The following is a 17094-nucleotide window of genomic DNA, read 5'->3' on the forward strand; positions in this document are numbered from 1 at the left end:
CGGGAAGGTCTTCTCATCCAAAATAACAAGCCAGGTTTACCACTATCAAAAGACCAGCTAACATTTTTATGGATTTCTATTTCAAGGCTCTTGGTAAAGCAGATATTTAATTCATTCCGCTATTGTAGTTTGGCTAGGTCTACCCTTGTGTCAAAGCCTACCTGGTGTGAACTGTAGGTCCAGCCCTGCCTGATCCGGTCCCTGGCCCACACGTTGTGATCGTTCTCAGCCAGCAGCTCCACCACCGTCTCCTGGGCAGGACTCAGGATGATGTGGCTCAGGTCAACCGGGGCTGGTCTGTACCCACTAGGCATCTCATACCTAGACAGGAGAGGAAAGGTTCATTTAGTACAAAAGACAGGAGGAACACTCATTCATAAAGAGTCTCAAGAGTAGAGCTACATACTTGTTGGAGAGCCTAAGGTATCTCACTCCCTCATCAGCATGGCCATCTGGCAGACCAATATGCAAACCAAGGGCAATGAGAGTCCTTCACAAAGAAGTAGAATAAAGACAAAATAAGTGTCTTGACAGGTCCTTTTGATGTGAATGTGTGAATGGCAGAGGAGGCTTACCGGAGTGTGTCCTGGGACATCTGAAGGCTGTGGTTTCGCTCCTGTTCTGGGAGCCTGGAGAACTCCACCAGACAGGGGTCCTGCTTCTTACTGTCATCTCTCACCTACATCACAATACACATTGGTCAAAATACATATACACTGTTGACATGAACAGCTGTGAGCAGCTTGCTATGGAAACCATACAATCAGTAGACCAAGAAACAGGAATGTATGTAAGGGATTTGGATACAAGGCCATAACCCATTCAGTTGCTGCATCACTCACAGCTCCATGGGTCCATCCAAGGTCAATCTTGTCCATGACCCAAAGCTCATGGGTGTTCTCTGCTAGTCTCTCACGAATATGCTCCAGTTGAACGGGCAACACCACCTAAGGAACAACATGGGGTTGGGGTATATGATAAAAGAGGGAAGATAGGTCCTACTCTGTTTCCACTTAGCTAAAGTAGGTTGTATACACCGACATGCTTTAAAGGCCATGGACAAATGTGCAAAGTACTACTGGATTTGGTACCTGGCTGATGTCTACTGGACTAGGGGTAAAGGTTGCTGGGGTGAGGAGTACAGTGGGTCCCAGAAGGTATTGCTCCTGGGTGAAGTCCTGACAAGGCTCCAACCTCAGCTTCACCCTGGGGAGCAGAGCCTCGGAACACGGGGCGAAGCCTGGAGGGGGCAGGAAACGGAACTCTCCATGTCTCCCACCCAGCAGAAAACGCACCCTGTGGTCACAGTCCAGACAGACAGATAGATAGATTTGATCAGACAGAGCCATCCATTTATTACCTGGACATTGAAACAGAATCAGATCACATTCATATAGACATTCATATAGAAATGGGAAATTGTGTTTTCAGAAAAGCACTCCAGAAATATAGGTAGATGCAGTGAAAGAACGGAAAGCATGCCAACAACACATATAGGTAATACTCTCACTTGACACCAGCAGAGAAGCTGACCACTGGGAAGAGCAGTCCATCAGTGTTGAAGTTCTCCAGCATGCCCTGGACCGGCTGCCCGTTGACCCGGAAGGAGATGCAGGGGGCAACGAGGTCAATGCAGCAGCTGACCACATCGTCCTCCCTCAGAAGGTGGTGATAGGGAGAGCTCACTCTCCGACCAACACAGCCTGATGTACAGGACAGATATAGTGCCAGACTTTACATTCATAGTTGGCAGACGTAGATTCTGTATGAAATACTTTCCCCTGTAACCTGAGTATGTAATAAAACTAAATAAACTAATCACAAAAAGTTCATGGCAGAAATGACATGCATTTGCTTCATGATTGTGAAGACTTTCGCAATGAAACTGCTCCTATCCAGCACATAATAACACCAGCGAACATTCATTAATCTTCCCTTCTTGTAGTGTTCCCTCACCTGACCAGAGGTACAGCCCGTCAAAGCCATAGGAGCTGAGGTCATCTCCTACCCCGTTGCCCCCCCAGGCCTCTCCACCCGTGAGATAGGGGTTGTAACCCTCAGTGTTGGCCCAGCCCACACGCAGGTGAGTGGGCTCAGCCGTGAGGAAGGGCTCCACCTGGTCTACAGTCATCTCATAGTACCACCTCCTGTATTGGGCCGAATCATCACCCAGGGCCAGGAAGATGTTGGGCCTCATGCTTTAGTAAAGAGGAGATGTGTGATGAATACAGTTCATCATTACTTTCAGCAACTGGACAAAAGACTTATGACACTGGAGCACTTGTTTATCTTATAGTGACTGGTCTAACAGATATTCATTTAATTGGTTTGTTTCTTTCTTATTTTGTTTGTTTGAAACTAGATAGATTTTTTTAAACAGAATGGTTTAATGTTGATGTGTAGTGAAATGTGGTAGGCTAGTACTTCTTATTCCAGTATACCACAGAGCCAGGTCTTATTGATGATGAAATACAAATAGTTATTTCTCACATTGTAAATGTGATACTGTTGGCCATAAAGCTGTTTTATTCACTACCTCAACATCAACTGATTATGACATTACAGTTGATGATGTTAGAAAGAACCATGCCATCACAAGATAATTAAAATTCTAATTCAGGAGAACATCAGTTGAAACGGCATTCCGTCAGTTCTTTCAACAGAGAACAGAAACCATAAAGACAGAAAAAGATAGAAACCATAAAGATAGAAACCATAAAGATGTATCCTGATTACCATAGCCTGGCAATATCCAGTACAGAGCAACAAAGAGTAATTGAGTAAGTACTCATTCATAAATATTTAGCGAGACGCTCCATGTTGGTACTGAAAAAGTATTTAACTATCAAACACTGGTATGAAATAATACTAAAATCAATGTTTCCGCTGCAGTCATTTAGCTGTGGCGCTGCACCATTGCAAAATCATTGACACCATGGCAAAAAAATATAGAACATTAACTTATATTTCTGCCGAGGCGCTTTGAAGTAGCTACAACAGTCCACATTTACTTTTCCTCTGCAAACAAAACGAGTCTCCCCCCCCTTAAAAGACCTAGATGCACTATTGTAAAGTGGCTGTTCCACTGGATGTCATAAGGTGAAAGCACCAATTTGTAAGTCGCTCTGGATAAGAGCGTCTGCTAAATGACTTAAATGTAATGTAATGTAAATGTAAACACAACCCCATTGTAGAATAGTTTATCTATTTACCTAGTCAGCTTGTTGTGTGTTCTATGAGAGAAATATTCCTCTCGAGGCGCATTCAAGTTACAAGTGCCATAGGGAGGGAAATATGCATTCTGACAAGCACTCAATGTACAACAATACTTCTAATCCCGGGAAAACAGCAGTTCTGCTCTCTTCCTGATAGCCACATGGTTTCATATTATCATAAAAATATGATAACTAATTTCAATCAAATTCTCATCTTTGTATATTTGATGGTGAAGGATGTAAGTGTGGTCACTGGCATTGGTATGGTCATCATTACTTTCACGACATCTCTGAAATGTGTACCATATCATATCATAATTTTATAAAACATGGCATTGTTGAATACTCATTTCTGATTGGATTGAAGGGCATTTTGGAGCATGCATTATCTCCCTATAACGCACGGTATATTGTACGGCACAATTCAATGGCTATAGCTCATACATGTTCTATGTCTAAGCTGCTTTTGAAAGCAAAAGTAAAACTGAAAACATTATTGCCATTTGATTGATGCGCCGCGCCCTCAGAGCATGCGCAGACCAGCTGGCCGGTGTGTTTACGGACATATTCAATCAATCCCTATACCAGTCTGCTGTTCCCACATGCTTCAAGAGGGCCACCATTGTTCCTGTTCCCAAGAAAGCTAAGGTAACTGAGCTAAACGACTACCGCCCCGTAGCACTCACTTCCGTCATCATGAAGTGCTTTGAGAGACTAGTCAAGGACCATATCACCTCCACCCTACCTGACACCCTAGACCCACTCCAATTTGCTTACCGCCCAAATAGGTCCACAGACGATGCAATCTCAACCACACTGCACACTGCCCTAACCCATCTGGACAAGAGGAATACCTATGTGAGAATGCTGTTCATCGACTACAGCTCGGCATTCAACACCATAGTACCCTCCAAGCTCGTCATCAAGCTCGAGACCCTGGGTCTCGACCCCGCCCTGTGCAACTGGGTACTGGACTTCCTGACGGGCCGCCCCAGGTGGTGAGGGTAGGCAACAACATCTCCTCCCCGCTGATCCTCAACACGGGGCCCCACAAGGGTGCGTTCTGAGCCCTCTCCTGTACTCCCTGTTCACCCACGACTGCGTGGCCACGCACGCCTCCAACTCAATCATCAAGTTTGCGGACGACACAACAGTGGTAGGCTTGATTACCAACAACGACGAGACGGCCTACAGGGAGGAGGCGAGGGCCCTCGGAGTGTGGTGTCAGGAAAATAACCTCACACTCAACGTCAACAAAACTAAGGAGATGATTGTGGACTTCAGGAAACAGCAGAGGGAACACCCCCCTATCCACATCGATGGAACAGTAGTGGAGAGGGTAGCAAGTTTTAAGTTCCTCGGCATACACATCACAGACAAACTGAATTGGTCCACTCACACAGACAGCATCGTGAAGAAGGCGCAGCAGCGCATCTTCAACCTCAGGAGGCTGAAGAAATTCGGCTTGTCACCAAAAGCACTCACAAACTTCTACAGATGCACAATCGAGAGCATCCTGGCGGGCTGTATCACCGCCTGGTACGGCAACTGCTCCGCCCTCAACCGTAAGGCTCTCCAGAGGGTAGTGAGGTCTGCACAACGCATCACCGGGGGCAAACTACCTGCCCTCCAGGACACCTACACCACCCGATGTTACAGGAAGGCCATAAAGATCATCAAGGACATCAACCACCCGAGCCACTGCCTGTTCACCCCGCTATCATCCAGAAGGCGAGGGCAGTACAGGTGCATCAAAGCTGGGACCGAGAGACTGAAAAACAGCTTCTATCTCAAGGCCATCAGACTGTTAAACAGCCACCACTAACATTGAGTGGCTGCTGCCAACACACTGACATTGACACTGACTCAACTCCAGCCACTTTAATAATGGGAATTGATGGGAAATTATGTAAATATATCACTTGCCACTTTAAACAATGCTACCTTATATAATGTTACTTACCCTACATTATTCATCTCATACGCATACGTATATACTGTACTCTATATCATCGACTGCATCCTTATGTAATATATGTATCACTAGCCACTTTAACTATGCCACTTTGTTTACATACTCATCTCATATGTATATACTGTACTCGATACCATCTACTGTATGCTGCCCTGTACCATCACTCATTCATATATCCTTATGTACATATTCTTTATCCCCTTACACTGTGTATAAGACAGTAGTTTTGGAATTGTTAGTTAGATTACTTGTTGGTTATTACTGCATTGTCGGAACTAGAAGCACAAGCATTTCGCTACACTCGCATTAACATCTGCTAACCATGTGTATGTGACAAATCAAATTTGATTTGATTTGATGGTTAGCTAAACTAGCAGGTCTGTTTGTTTGGTAACCAAGGCAACAACTGTCCCTATCTAGAAACTTGTTAGCTACAGTGGATGTTGAACACATTTCTACCTGCAAATGAACACATTTCTAGTGGCAAATGTGTTCAATTATAGCCATGGTATAAAAGGGATAATCAACTCAGGGCTCTATGCGTTCTCTGGAAAATAATACAACTCCGTGGAAGTTTGGTTCCACTCCACGTCATTCATCATGTTCCAGAGAACGCATAGACCATCATTGATTATCCCTTAAATATTTTTATGACGTGTACAACGCTGCACAGAACTATAGTCATGGTTATCAAACATTATGTCAGAATGTTGTCACGAGATTGTTGACAAATTAACTGTAGAAAAAAAGTGTCTATGGCAACATGACCCAGTGCAATATCACAATGTAATTCTAATTTTATAGAGACTAGAAAACATTAAAGCAATAGCACTACGAGAGTGAGTGCACCCTGTCGGTTGTAGATGGTGGACGAGCTGAAAAAGGAGTTGGTGGGACGGGAGGAAAGTGTGACAGAACGAGAGAGGAAGGTAGAGGAAAGGAGACAGAGAAGACAGGAGAATGAGTGAAATTGAGACTATTGCCGAGATCAGGGAGACAGGGGGCAGAAATGGAGAGAGAAACTAAAAAAGGGAGAAGAAGATAAAGAGGGAGTTGGGCAGGAAGAGGGATGGTCTCCAGAAAGATATGTAGAGTTCCCTCGATCAAAGGGTACAAGAAGAAAGGAGGAGGTTGGAGATGAAGAAAATGGCGGAGGAGATGAGAAGAAGAAGAGGCTGGGACCTCTAGAGAAATAAGTGATGGTGAGTGAGATGGAGGGAGCATCTGAGCCTTGCAGGGATGGAGAAAAAGTATTGAAAATGAAGGAGAGGAGATAGGGGGACCAAGCAAAGCAGGACAACATTTAGGAAGAGGAAGATTGACAAGTGCTGTGGGAGCATTAAGAGCAGAGAGAAGGAGCAGGTGAGCGGTGAAAAAATGAAGAGCTGTGGGAGTGACAGAGACATTGCTTGTGAATCTGCCTTTGAAAGCTCAGAAGATGAAGAGCAGTCAAGTGTTGAAATGGAAAACGAGAATAAGGGTAAGAAAGGGAAAATCTTCACCGGGTGGTTTCCTAAGTAATGGTGATTTGACAGAAACAGAGAGGGGTGGTGAGAAGGAATAAAAAATATATATTTTAAAATATAAGGTAGTTTACTACCACAAAACATCCCTTGTCATTTCTGAATTATAAATGGTTAATCAACAGAATGTCATGATTTGGTTTCACTAACTCCATAAATCATTGACAGCTGAGATCCTGTCAAATTACTAGTCACAATTTACAAGTAACGAAATAAGGTGTTCTGGTGACACTTTCACAAAAGCTGTTTTTCTTTAAATAGCCATGGCAATACTTGGGAATATAATGTACAGTTGAAGTCAGAAGTTTACATACACTTAGGTTGGAGTCATTAAAACTTGTTTCGCAACCACTCCACAAATGTCTTGTTAAGAAACTATAGTTTTTGGCAAGTCGGTTAGGACATCTACTTTGTGCATGACATAAGTAATTTTTCCAACAATTGTTACAGATTATTTCACTTATAATTCACTGTATCACAATTCCAGTGGGTCAGAAGTTTACATACACTAAATTGACTGTGCTTTTAAAACAGCTTGGGAAATTCAAGAAAATTATGTCATGGCTTGAGACGCTTCCGATAGGCTAATTGACATCATTTGATTCAATTGGAGGTGTACCTGTGGATGTATTTCAAGGCTTACCTTCAAACTCAGTGCCTCTTTGCTTGACATCATGGGAAAATCAAAAGAAACCGCCAAGACATCAGATTTTTTGTTTAGACCTCCAGAAGTCTGGTTGATCCTTGGGAACAATTTCCAAACAACTGAAGGTACCACGTTCATGTACAAACAATAGTGAGCAAGTATAAACACCATGGGACCACGCAGCCGTCATACCGCTCATGAAGGAGAAGCGTTGTCTCCTAGAGATGAACGTACGTTGGTGCGAAAAGTGCAAATCAATCCCAGAACAACAGCAAAGGCCCTTGTGAAGATGCTGGATTAAACAGGTACAAAAGTATCTATATCCACAGTAAAACGAGTCCTATATCGACATATCCTGAAAGGCCGCTCAGCAAGGAAGAAGCCACTGCTCTAAAACCACCATAAAAAAGCCAGACTACGGTTTGCAACTGCACATGGGGACAAAGATAATTATTTTTGGAGAAATGTCCCCTGGTCTGATGAAACAAAAATATAACTTGTTTAGCCATAATGACCAGCGTTATGTTTGGAGGACAAAGGGGGATGCTTGCAAGCCGAAGAACACCATCCCAACCGTGAAGCACGGAAGTGGCAGCATCATGTTGTGGGGGTGCTTTGTTGCAGGTGGGACTGGTGCACTTCACAAAATAGACAGCATCATGAGGCAGGAAAATTATGTGGATATATTGAAGCAACATCCCAAGACATCAGTCAGGAAGTTAAAGCTTGGTCACAAATGGGTCTTCCAAATGGACAATGACCCGAAGCATACTTCCAAAGTTGTGAAAAAATATCTTCAAGACAACAAAGTCAAGGTATTGGAGTGGCCATCACAAAGCCCTGACCTCAACCCTATAGAAAATGTGTGGGCAGAACTGAAAAAGCATGTACAAGAAAGGAGGCCTACAAACCTGACTCATTTACACCAGCTCTGTCAGGAGGAATGGGCCAAAATTCTTATTGTGGGAAGGCTACCCAAAACGTTTGACTCAAGTTAAACAATTTAAAGGCAATGCTACCAAATACTAATTGAGTGTATGTAAACTTCTAACCCACTGGGAATGTGATGAAAGACAGAAAAGCTGAGATAAATCATTCTCTCAACTATTTTTCTGACATTTCACATTCTTAGAATAAAGTGGTGATCCTAAATGACAGGGAATTTTTACAAGGATTAAATGTCAGGAATTGTGAAAAACTGAGTTTAAATGTATTTGGCTACAGTGTATGTAAACTGCTGACTTCAACTGTATGTATTAACAAATGGAAATGTCAGTCTGAGTCAGAGGGTGAATAATGGTTGTGTACCTTGTGACCTGGTTGATGAGGCGAGTCTGGAGAAGCAGGTCTCGCTCTGGTAGCAGATTATCACAGATCAGATGCTGGTTGGAACGCACTGCCATACCATGACACACACAAAGAGAACACAGCACATCCAGGACCTGGGATAAAACCATACACAGGTTAATATGTCAATAAAACAATTATTTAACAGAGAAATGGTACTGTAGTGTATGTACCTTATGGTTCCGCCCATGCTTATCAAGTAGAGAGATGATGGATTTAATGTGTCCTTCCCTTATAAAGTTGAGAGTCTCAGGACTCTCCACAAGGACACAGTGTAAAACCTCCAAGACACCTACACAACAGACACAACTTAGTGGCAGCATCTACATGTAAAATCTAATGTGTGTCACCCCTTTATGGAAAAAACACATATATTTCACGTGATCACATGTGAAGTGTTCCAAAAACACATGTTTTCACGTGAAATCATGTGGTTTTTCTGAAAGGGACCATTCTTGTCCTAAGAGGTCATGGGTAAAAGTAGAACCCCAAAATTATGCACTGACCAGTGGAGGCCTCCAGTCTCTCCAGTCTGCTCACCAGCCAGTCCAGAGAGCCTGAGAACTGGGCACAGTTCCTGCGATTTCCCCTGATAAGAGCAGCTGGAGGGGAATAGAAAACAAAGGATGTGATTGTAGGATTACTTCTAGATCTGTACAGATTTCCCAAGCATACTTTTTAAAGTCACTCGAATGTGGGGTGCATGAAGTTCTTATACAGAGTATTTGATGCTGAGTGGGTCATTCTCACCCAGTAGTTCATAGAAGGAGTTGAGGATGTTCTCCCAGTCATCTCCTGCCTCCTTCCCAGCAGCTGCAGCGAAATGAGAGGCACTGCTGTATAGGTGTAAACGGTCAATGCAGTCAAGAACTAAACCGATGACCCCCTGAAAGAGAAAGAGATAAAATAGCAAATTTCCGAACAAAAACATCCTTGAACCATACAAATGCAGAAAACATATTTTGTCATGGCACTTCTAGAGACAATAGATTCAAGGGCCCCAAGGCTAAAGAAATCCACTATTACCTCCTCTTGAAATAGATTCTGTCTGTTCTTCAGAGCTCGCACACTGTTCTGCCTAGCCTCATGTCCTAGCCCCTCCCCAGGTGGCTGGAAGTAGCCAATCAGATCCTGCAAACTTAGGGCCACTGTTCCCAGTGGCAGGTTGAAGGAGGGGATGTTCGCTCGCTGACTGAGACCATCAAGTCTCCTAAAAACAAGAGAGGAGATTGAGAGAAGATAGAAAATATTAAATTAGAACATTTTAAATTTCCAAATGTATAGATTTTTTGTCCAGGCCTTGCTAATACGAGCCCAAATGGCCACATCATTTACACTCTGCACGCTCAACCAATCACACTGTTACCTCAACTAAATCCCTCACCGGGGGAACCCAGTTAGCCAGGTTTCAGAGGGCTGTATGATGGCCTACCTGATGAAGCCTGTGAAGAGGAGGACGGTGCTGCGGATGAGTCTGGCCGTATGGGACTCCTTCCACTGAGAACGGGACAGGCTCAGACCATCATCCATGTGACCCTCACTGTGCATAATGGCCTGGAGAAAAGGTCATAGGACAATGTGACAATAAAACACAATACAGTACACATTTAACAGAAAAAAAGTCAACAACTAAAAGCTACGCATATGTCCAAGCAATGACTCAAATACTGAGTAAGCCTACAGTGTGATGAAGTTCAGCAGAAATGAGTACTGGAAAAATACATTATATTACCTTGCGCTGCACCGCTCCCAAGCGGGCACACTTGGCATCAATGGCTTGGTAGGTGAGCCACAGACCAGAGTCCACATGCTGGACGTAGCACAAGGAGTCTCCATACTTGATCTCTGAGGCACCCATACCATCAGTGTCCTTCTTTGGGCCACATTCTAGCTTCTCCTAAAGAGTGATATGGAATTGTAATTCTGATCAACATCAACAATTGACACCACTGGTTATCCGATTTGGCCTATGTATTTGGGGTAGGCAAAAAACTATGAATTTGGCATTTGACCTCAGACCTTGGAGGGTCGGAAGCAGAAGGATGTGGACTTCACGTCGGCCCTCTCCCTGTCCACCAGGTGAAGGCCTCTCTCCTCGGTCAGACTCAAGTACCTCCCTGTGGTGACATGACGGAGCCTGAATGGCTGACCCCAGCGTGTGTGGCTACTACTCCAGCTGTTGGAAATAGTTGATATGCTCAGTCAGCTAGAGCTCAGTCAGTATGCAGTAAGTGCATGGAGTTATGGCAGCAGCGGTAAGGAGAGGGAAGAATGCTGTCCGCACTCAAATCTTATAATTATTTTTTGCCTCATCTTACCGTTACCACTCTACCTGACCAAATACAAGTGAGCGTATATTTAACGACCACAGATACACATGCCTGCATTTTATGGGGTGGATTTGGAAAATGTCTATGAAAGGTATGGGAAAAAGATGTGAGAGACTTACGCAACACGAAGGATCTCCAGCCTCCAGAGAGAGCGGGCATGACTGGACACTGCTCCACCCTCGTAGTGCACCACCCTAAGGAAATGAGAGAGCGCAAGAGAATGAGCGATGAGAGAGCACAGGCTTGCCTGAGTGAATGATTGGGAGCATTTAAATAATCAAAATGCTTGGTCGTGTGTATGGGTGTGATTCTGGGGCTTACTTGCGTAGCTCCTCCCCCTGATCTGTAGACGGGACAGTCAGACATTCGTCTGTGTGTCCATGCAGCAGCCTCAATGTGTCCCCGCCCTTCAGATACCCTACGATTAGCACACAAAGGAAAGTCAAGGATTACAATCAAGAAATAACACGTAATAATATCCCATATACAGTACACTCCCAAAATGGCAGGGGTTGTAATGTGCATTTAGGTTGTGTTCTTTGTAATGACAGAAAGAGGTAACCTGCCTTGTGCAACTCCACTCCCAGAACAGATGGGGGCGACCCTCCAGAGGGTCTGCTGGAAGGCTGCGTCCACAATAAGGCTACCACTCTCACTCGTATTGTCTATCACACTCCCATAGGACAAATGCTGCAGGGAAACAACCAAGACAAGAGCCTTAACAAGATCATGACAGTTATGGAGAATCAAGAGAGATCAGGATTAACAAGGATTTCACATAATGGAAACCGTTTCTAAATAAACCATCCATAAAGTGGCTGCTATTATTCTGGGGTCTATTTCAGACACTATTGAAGTTTATTCAAACATTAGCACGTTAGCTATTTCTCTCCTCTTTGAAGGGTACCTGCCTTGTCTGCCATCTCATTATATCTCTTCATGCACTTCTCTGGTAACTCACCAGGTATCTCTCAGATGACACACTGACCAGGATGAGGTCGTCCCCGACACGGACCTTCTCCCCCTCTGACCTCTGCTTGGATGCAGGGTGAATGGTCCACCAGCATGCCTCACCTGGACACACAGGTCCAGGAATGTGGTTGATTGCCAGAACAAAGGGCATACTACTCATAGGCCTACTGAATTGATATCTAAACATCATCAAAAACAAGCACTTTCTGATGTTCCACCAAGCACTGGAACACATCTTTAAAATGATGTGAAATACCTGTTTTATCATCCTGCAGACCAACATCAAACGCTAGCTTATCTGTCGAAGACTGGGATGTGGACAAACAGCAAAGATACTGAAGAAGAAGAAAACGTAGAAAGGTCCATTTAAACCTTGAACAACCCCTTATGACTGGAATAAACGGCATAATCAAACACACAGGTTTCCTCATGGGATTTACACAACCAAAATTAAAAGTCTTAGTTCTCCAGAGAGATACTGTGATTGGTTGAGAAAGCTCACCATCCTGCTGTAGGAGTGTATGAGCAGTACAGCATGACCGTAGAGGAGGGTGCGATGACCACCTCCCTGACCAGCCTGCACAACACAACATAACTACAGCTCTTATTAGAACACAACCATGAACCATGACTTCACAGAAATCCATTATAGTTAGGCTAGAATGAGACCCAAGCTGTTAGCTCACCCCTGCTGCTTGGTCCTCCCTGTTAGCCAGCATCTCCTGCAGAGCTCTGACAGACAGACACTGGGCCAGCACAAAGGAACACACCGACAGGTCTGGAGGAACATTCTGGGGAACACAGTGCACATACTCCTGATTAATCAGACTCTTATCAATCCTCTGATCTGGCATTCTCTGATTCCAAAGACCATGCTGTGGGATGAAGCTTTACCTTGCAGTTGGAGGTGGACTCCAGACAGCAGAGTCTGCAGCCAAAGCCCTCTGCAGCCAGGCACAGTTTCAGATGCTCCTGTTGGGATGTGAAGATGCACTGCAGCACCACCTCATCATTCTGTCAGAGGCAGGGGCACATAGTAGACCACATCGCTGTTAATAAATATTGTGAGCTAGTTGTTTTCACCTGAAAAACATCCAATGAAACTGACAGAAATAATTCCATGCTGTAAAATAAACTTAGACAGTACTTCAACATTGTATAACAGTGAGTGATTAACCCTAAATCAGGTCACAGCCATATAAGGAGAGCTGAGAGACTGGAGAGGAGGGACTAGCAGCCAGACTGGAACACCTCTCAGTTCCCAGGGCATGATGCCACCATTGAGGTGTCACTGTGTTGTCTGACCCCTGCCTCACACTCCATTCCACTCTACTATCAGCAACCTCTGGACTTTATCAGTCCCGCTGCACAGTAGAACCACTTAGGGACCTAACTGAATAAGGAATAGGGCTCAGAGCTGGCTGGGGTCAAGAATGCCCTTTCCACTCAGGCCATAAATAAAAAATGGTCAATATCCCATAAGCTTTCAAAGGGTCTGAATTGGATCCTAACCTCAATCATGCATTGCAGAGTTAGTCAGGTCAGGGCAGAGAGGCTAACATGGCCCATCACAAGTTCTTTACGAGCAGAGATAAGGGCCACAGCCAAATCAGTTTTTCCCCATATTAATTTAACAGCAGCGGGCCGCCACTTCTAAATTATTCCCACCCCTCCAAAAAACATGGTAAAAAAATATAATAGTTGGTCAAATGTGTTCAGTGTAAACTGACTAAAACCAGAAATACAGTATTCACACTCCTGAGTCAATAATTTGTTGAAGCACCTTTGGCAGCGATTACATCTGTGAGTTTTTCTGGGTAAGTTTCTTAGAGCTGGATTGTGCAACATTTGCCCATTATTATTTTCAAAATTCTTCAAGCTCTGTCAAATTGGTTGTTGATCATTGCTAGACAACAATTTTCCTGTCTTGCCATAGATTTTCAAGTCGATTTAAGTCAAAACTGTAACTCGGACACTCAGGAACATTAACTGTCTTCTTGGTAAGCAACTCAGGTTGCTGTCCTGCTGAAAGGTGAATTCATTTCCCAGTGTCTGGTGGAAAGCAGACTGAACCAGGTTTTCTTCTAGGATTTTGCTGTTGCTTAGCTCCATTCCATTTATTTTTTCTCCTGAAAAACTCCCCAACAATTACAAGCATACGCAGATACCACTATGCTTGAAAATATGGAGAGTGGTACTCAGTAATCTATTGTATTGGATTTTCCCCAAACATATTACTTTGTATTCAGGGAAAAAAGTTCATTGCATTCCCACATTTTTTGCATAAGAACTTTAGTGGCTTGTCGCAAACAGGATGCATGTTTTGGAATATTTTTATTCTGTACAGGCTTCCTTCTTTTCACTCTGTCCATTAGGTTAATATTATGGTGTAACTACAATGTTGTTGATCCATCCTCAGTTTTCTTCTATCACAGTCATTTTAAAGTTACCATTGGCCTCATGGTGAAATCCCTGAGCAGTTTCCTTCCTCTCCGGCCACTATGTTAGGAAGGACGCCTGTCTCTTTGTGGTGACTGTGTGTATTGATAGTCCATCCAAATTATAATTAATAACTTCACCCTGCTCAAAGGGATATTCAATGTCTGCTTTTTAAAAAAATTTGTACCCTTCTACCAATAGGTGCCCTTCTTTGTGAGGCATTGGAAAACCTCCCTGTTCTTTGTGGTTGAATCTTTGTTTGAAATTAACTCCTCGACTGGGAGACGTTACAGATAACTGTATATGTGGGGTACAGAGATGAGGGAGTAATTAAAAAATCATGTTAAACACTATCACTGCACAGGGAGTAAATCCATGCAACTTATGTGACTTGTTAAGCACATTTTTACTGATGAACTTATTTAGGCTTGCCATAACAAAGGGGTGCCTCCCTACCACTGAGGAAGTACAGTTCCCGCTCAGCCCAGTCAAAACTGTTCGCTGCTCTGGCCCCCCAATGGTGGAACAAACTCCCTCACGACGCCAGGACAGCGGAGTCAATCACCACCTTCCGGAGACACCTGAAACCCCACCTCTTTAAGGAATACCTAGGATAGGATAAAGTAATCCCTCTCACCCCCCCCCCTGAAAAGATTTAGATGCACTACTGTTCCACTGGAGGTCATAAGGTGAATGCACCAATTTGTAAGTCGCTCTGGATAAGAGCGTCTGCTAAATGACTTAAATGTAAATGTAATGTAAATGGGTTGAATACTTATTGACTCAAGACATTTCAGCTTTTCATTTTTAATGAATTTGTACACATTTATAAAAACCTAATTCAACTTTGACATTATAGGGTATTGTGTACACCAGAGACAAGACATCTCAATATATTTTAAATTCAGGCGATCTTTGTTGGAATATTTTATGAAGGCACTGAAAGAACACAGCGTAAGCCATGACAAAATGTAAAGAATTGCAGGAAATTAGCTTTAAACTGCACATGTTCTTTCTGCCCCTTGGCAAATGTTCTCTCAACTTTGCCACCACTGCTAAAAACAATCACAGGGGAAACACTGAAAATGAACTGCATACTTAGTTTCTGAAACTTTTAGTATGGGCTGAGAGACCAAAATGCCCTCACCAGTACCTGTCACCATAGCCCTCACCAGTCAACCGAAGCATGTGACTGTCCCACACAGCATCAACCAGCACTCCACTAGTGACATGTCTTTATCAGAGAGCTGAGATACCAAGCCCTGAGAGGACTCAAACACAACCACACAGAATGATAGGCCTCCATCATTCTCTGTGGTTGAAAATACAGTTAAAAATAGAACAAACACTTAACCTCAATTTACTGTAGCCTATGTAGTTGCACAGAAAAAAAGAAATAAACGAATACATTTCTACAAAAATAGGTTAATGAGTTTGAATTTGGAGTAAAGGTTAACAATTCATTTGTCAGAGTGACAGAAAAGGAGACAAATGGCTGTTGTTATTCGCTCAAATGAGAGGAGAGCAATAGAGAGTAACAATTCTGTAACTCTTATTTCCTTAGCAAACAAAACATGTCATGGTAGCCAACACACAGTTCGTTTTAAAGACAAGTAATAGCCATTCAATACATCCTAGTAACTTTCAAATAGACAAAAAAGTAACAGTTTCTACTCTAAACTCTGTCATGAAAACAAAGGTTTGGCTTTTCTTATTTGTTTAAGTAACTTTCAAACAAGTGAGTGACCGTGGGAAAAAGTTAACAACTAAAAAAGCATGTAACGTTACACCTGACAATTGTGGCCAAACGTCCGTGATTATTATAATACACCTGTAAATGTTTCTTTTTCTGGCTACCGTATCGATGCCCTGCAAAACCCAACCTTCTTCCAACTTTGCCGAAAATGCCACCTCCAGAGTTAAATACTCCGTAGCATTAGCCTACTTACCGTACGTAGAAATTGGATTTCATCTTCGCTTTCTCCTGATTCAGCCATGTCCGAATATGTAATGCAGTTCACTGTCTGTAGAAGGCCTAGTTGAAAAATAATCAGTGAGATTGACCAACGCTCATTGGGTGGCGCCTTATCAGTTTTGACACAGCGCGAGCTTGGCAGGTAAAAATAGGCTACAGTCTACCACTGTCCACGACCACGCACATGCATCGACCAACCTGCGCAATTCCGTGCATTAAAAGCGCAATATGCTAAATTTATTGTTGCTCAATAGCTTGGCCACCCACGTCTCTCATTGTCAAGGCGCACAATATCTCACAGGCAGCCAAGGGAGGTGATAGGACAGGTAGCCCTATAACACATGAGGCAAGACGATTTATTGAAAAGTGCAGAGTAGGCCTAATGAATAAGACTTGCCACAGCAAAAGTTCCCACTTTAAATATTTGAAAAATGATTTATTGTTATAAGTGGCAGCTCTTCATTCAGGGTGACCTCACCTGTTTTGAGCCCCACCGTTTTTTGTGTGTGCCTGTTTTGCATGTTATTTTGGAATTAATACATGTCACATATCAGTTTGCAAACAATGTAAAAAATAAAAAAAATTACAAAAAAACATTTGAGTTAATAAAGCCGCATACAAATATGGTCTCTATTTTGCTTTCTTGAGTTATTAAGCAGCTCCAAAATGCAG

General features: G+C 43.2%; 1 protein-coding gene across 1 annotated transcript in view; it reads right to left on the bottom strand.

Annotated features, from left to right (window-relative positions):
- The window catches only part of LOC115136514 (ryanodine receptor 2-like), a 94520-nt gene extending 77975 nt beyond the window's left edge, over positions 1-16545 (bottom strand). The window contains exons 1-24 of the mRNA XM_065023157.1: positions 16397-16545; positions 12903-13022; positions 12695-12799; positions 12511-12585; positions 12265-12343; positions 11998-12110; positions 11595-11726; positions 11358-11473; positions 11156-11230; positions 10726-10882; positions 10439-10603; positions 10139-10260; positions 9733-9916; positions 9457-9592; positions 9213-9308; positions 8880-8998; positions 8668-8801; positions 1957-2198; positions 1511-1703; positions 1092-1296; positions 843-947; positions 576-679; positions 407-490; positions 162-321 (exon numbers count right to left, since the gene is read on the bottom strand). Coding sequence (XP_064879229.1) covers positions 162-321; positions 407-490; positions 576-679; positions 843-947; positions 1092-1296; positions 1511-1703; positions 1957-2198; positions 8668-8801; positions 8880-8998; positions 9213-9308; positions 9457-9592; positions 9733-9916; positions 10139-10260; positions 10439-10603; positions 10726-10882; positions 11156-11230; positions 11358-11473; positions 11595-11726; positions 11998-12110; positions 12265-12343; positions 12511-12585; positions 12695-12799; positions 12903-13022; positions 16397-16444 — 3069 coding nt within the window. The 5' untranslated portion in view covers positions 16445-16545. The remainder of the gene's footprint in view (positions 1-161; positions 322-406; positions 491-575; positions 680-842; positions 948-1091; positions 1297-1510; positions 1704-1956; positions 2199-8667; positions 8802-8879; positions 8999-9212; positions 9309-9456; positions 9593-9732; positions 9917-10138; positions 10261-10438; positions 10604-10725; positions 10883-11155; positions 11231-11357; positions 11474-11594; positions 11727-11997; positions 12111-12264; positions 12344-12510; positions 12586-12694; positions 12800-12902; positions 13023-16396) is intronic.
- Positions 16546-17094: the final 549 nt, after the last annotated feature.

The sequence above is a fragment of the Oncorhynchus nerka genome, linkage group LG10 (assembly GCF_034236695.1).
Source record: "Oncorhynchus nerka isolate Pitt River linkage group LG10, Oner_Uvic_2.0, whole genome shotgun sequence".
Taxonomy (NCBI): Eukaryota; Metazoa; Chordata; class Actinopteri; order Salmoniformes; family Salmonidae; genus Oncorhynchus; species Oncorhynchus nerka.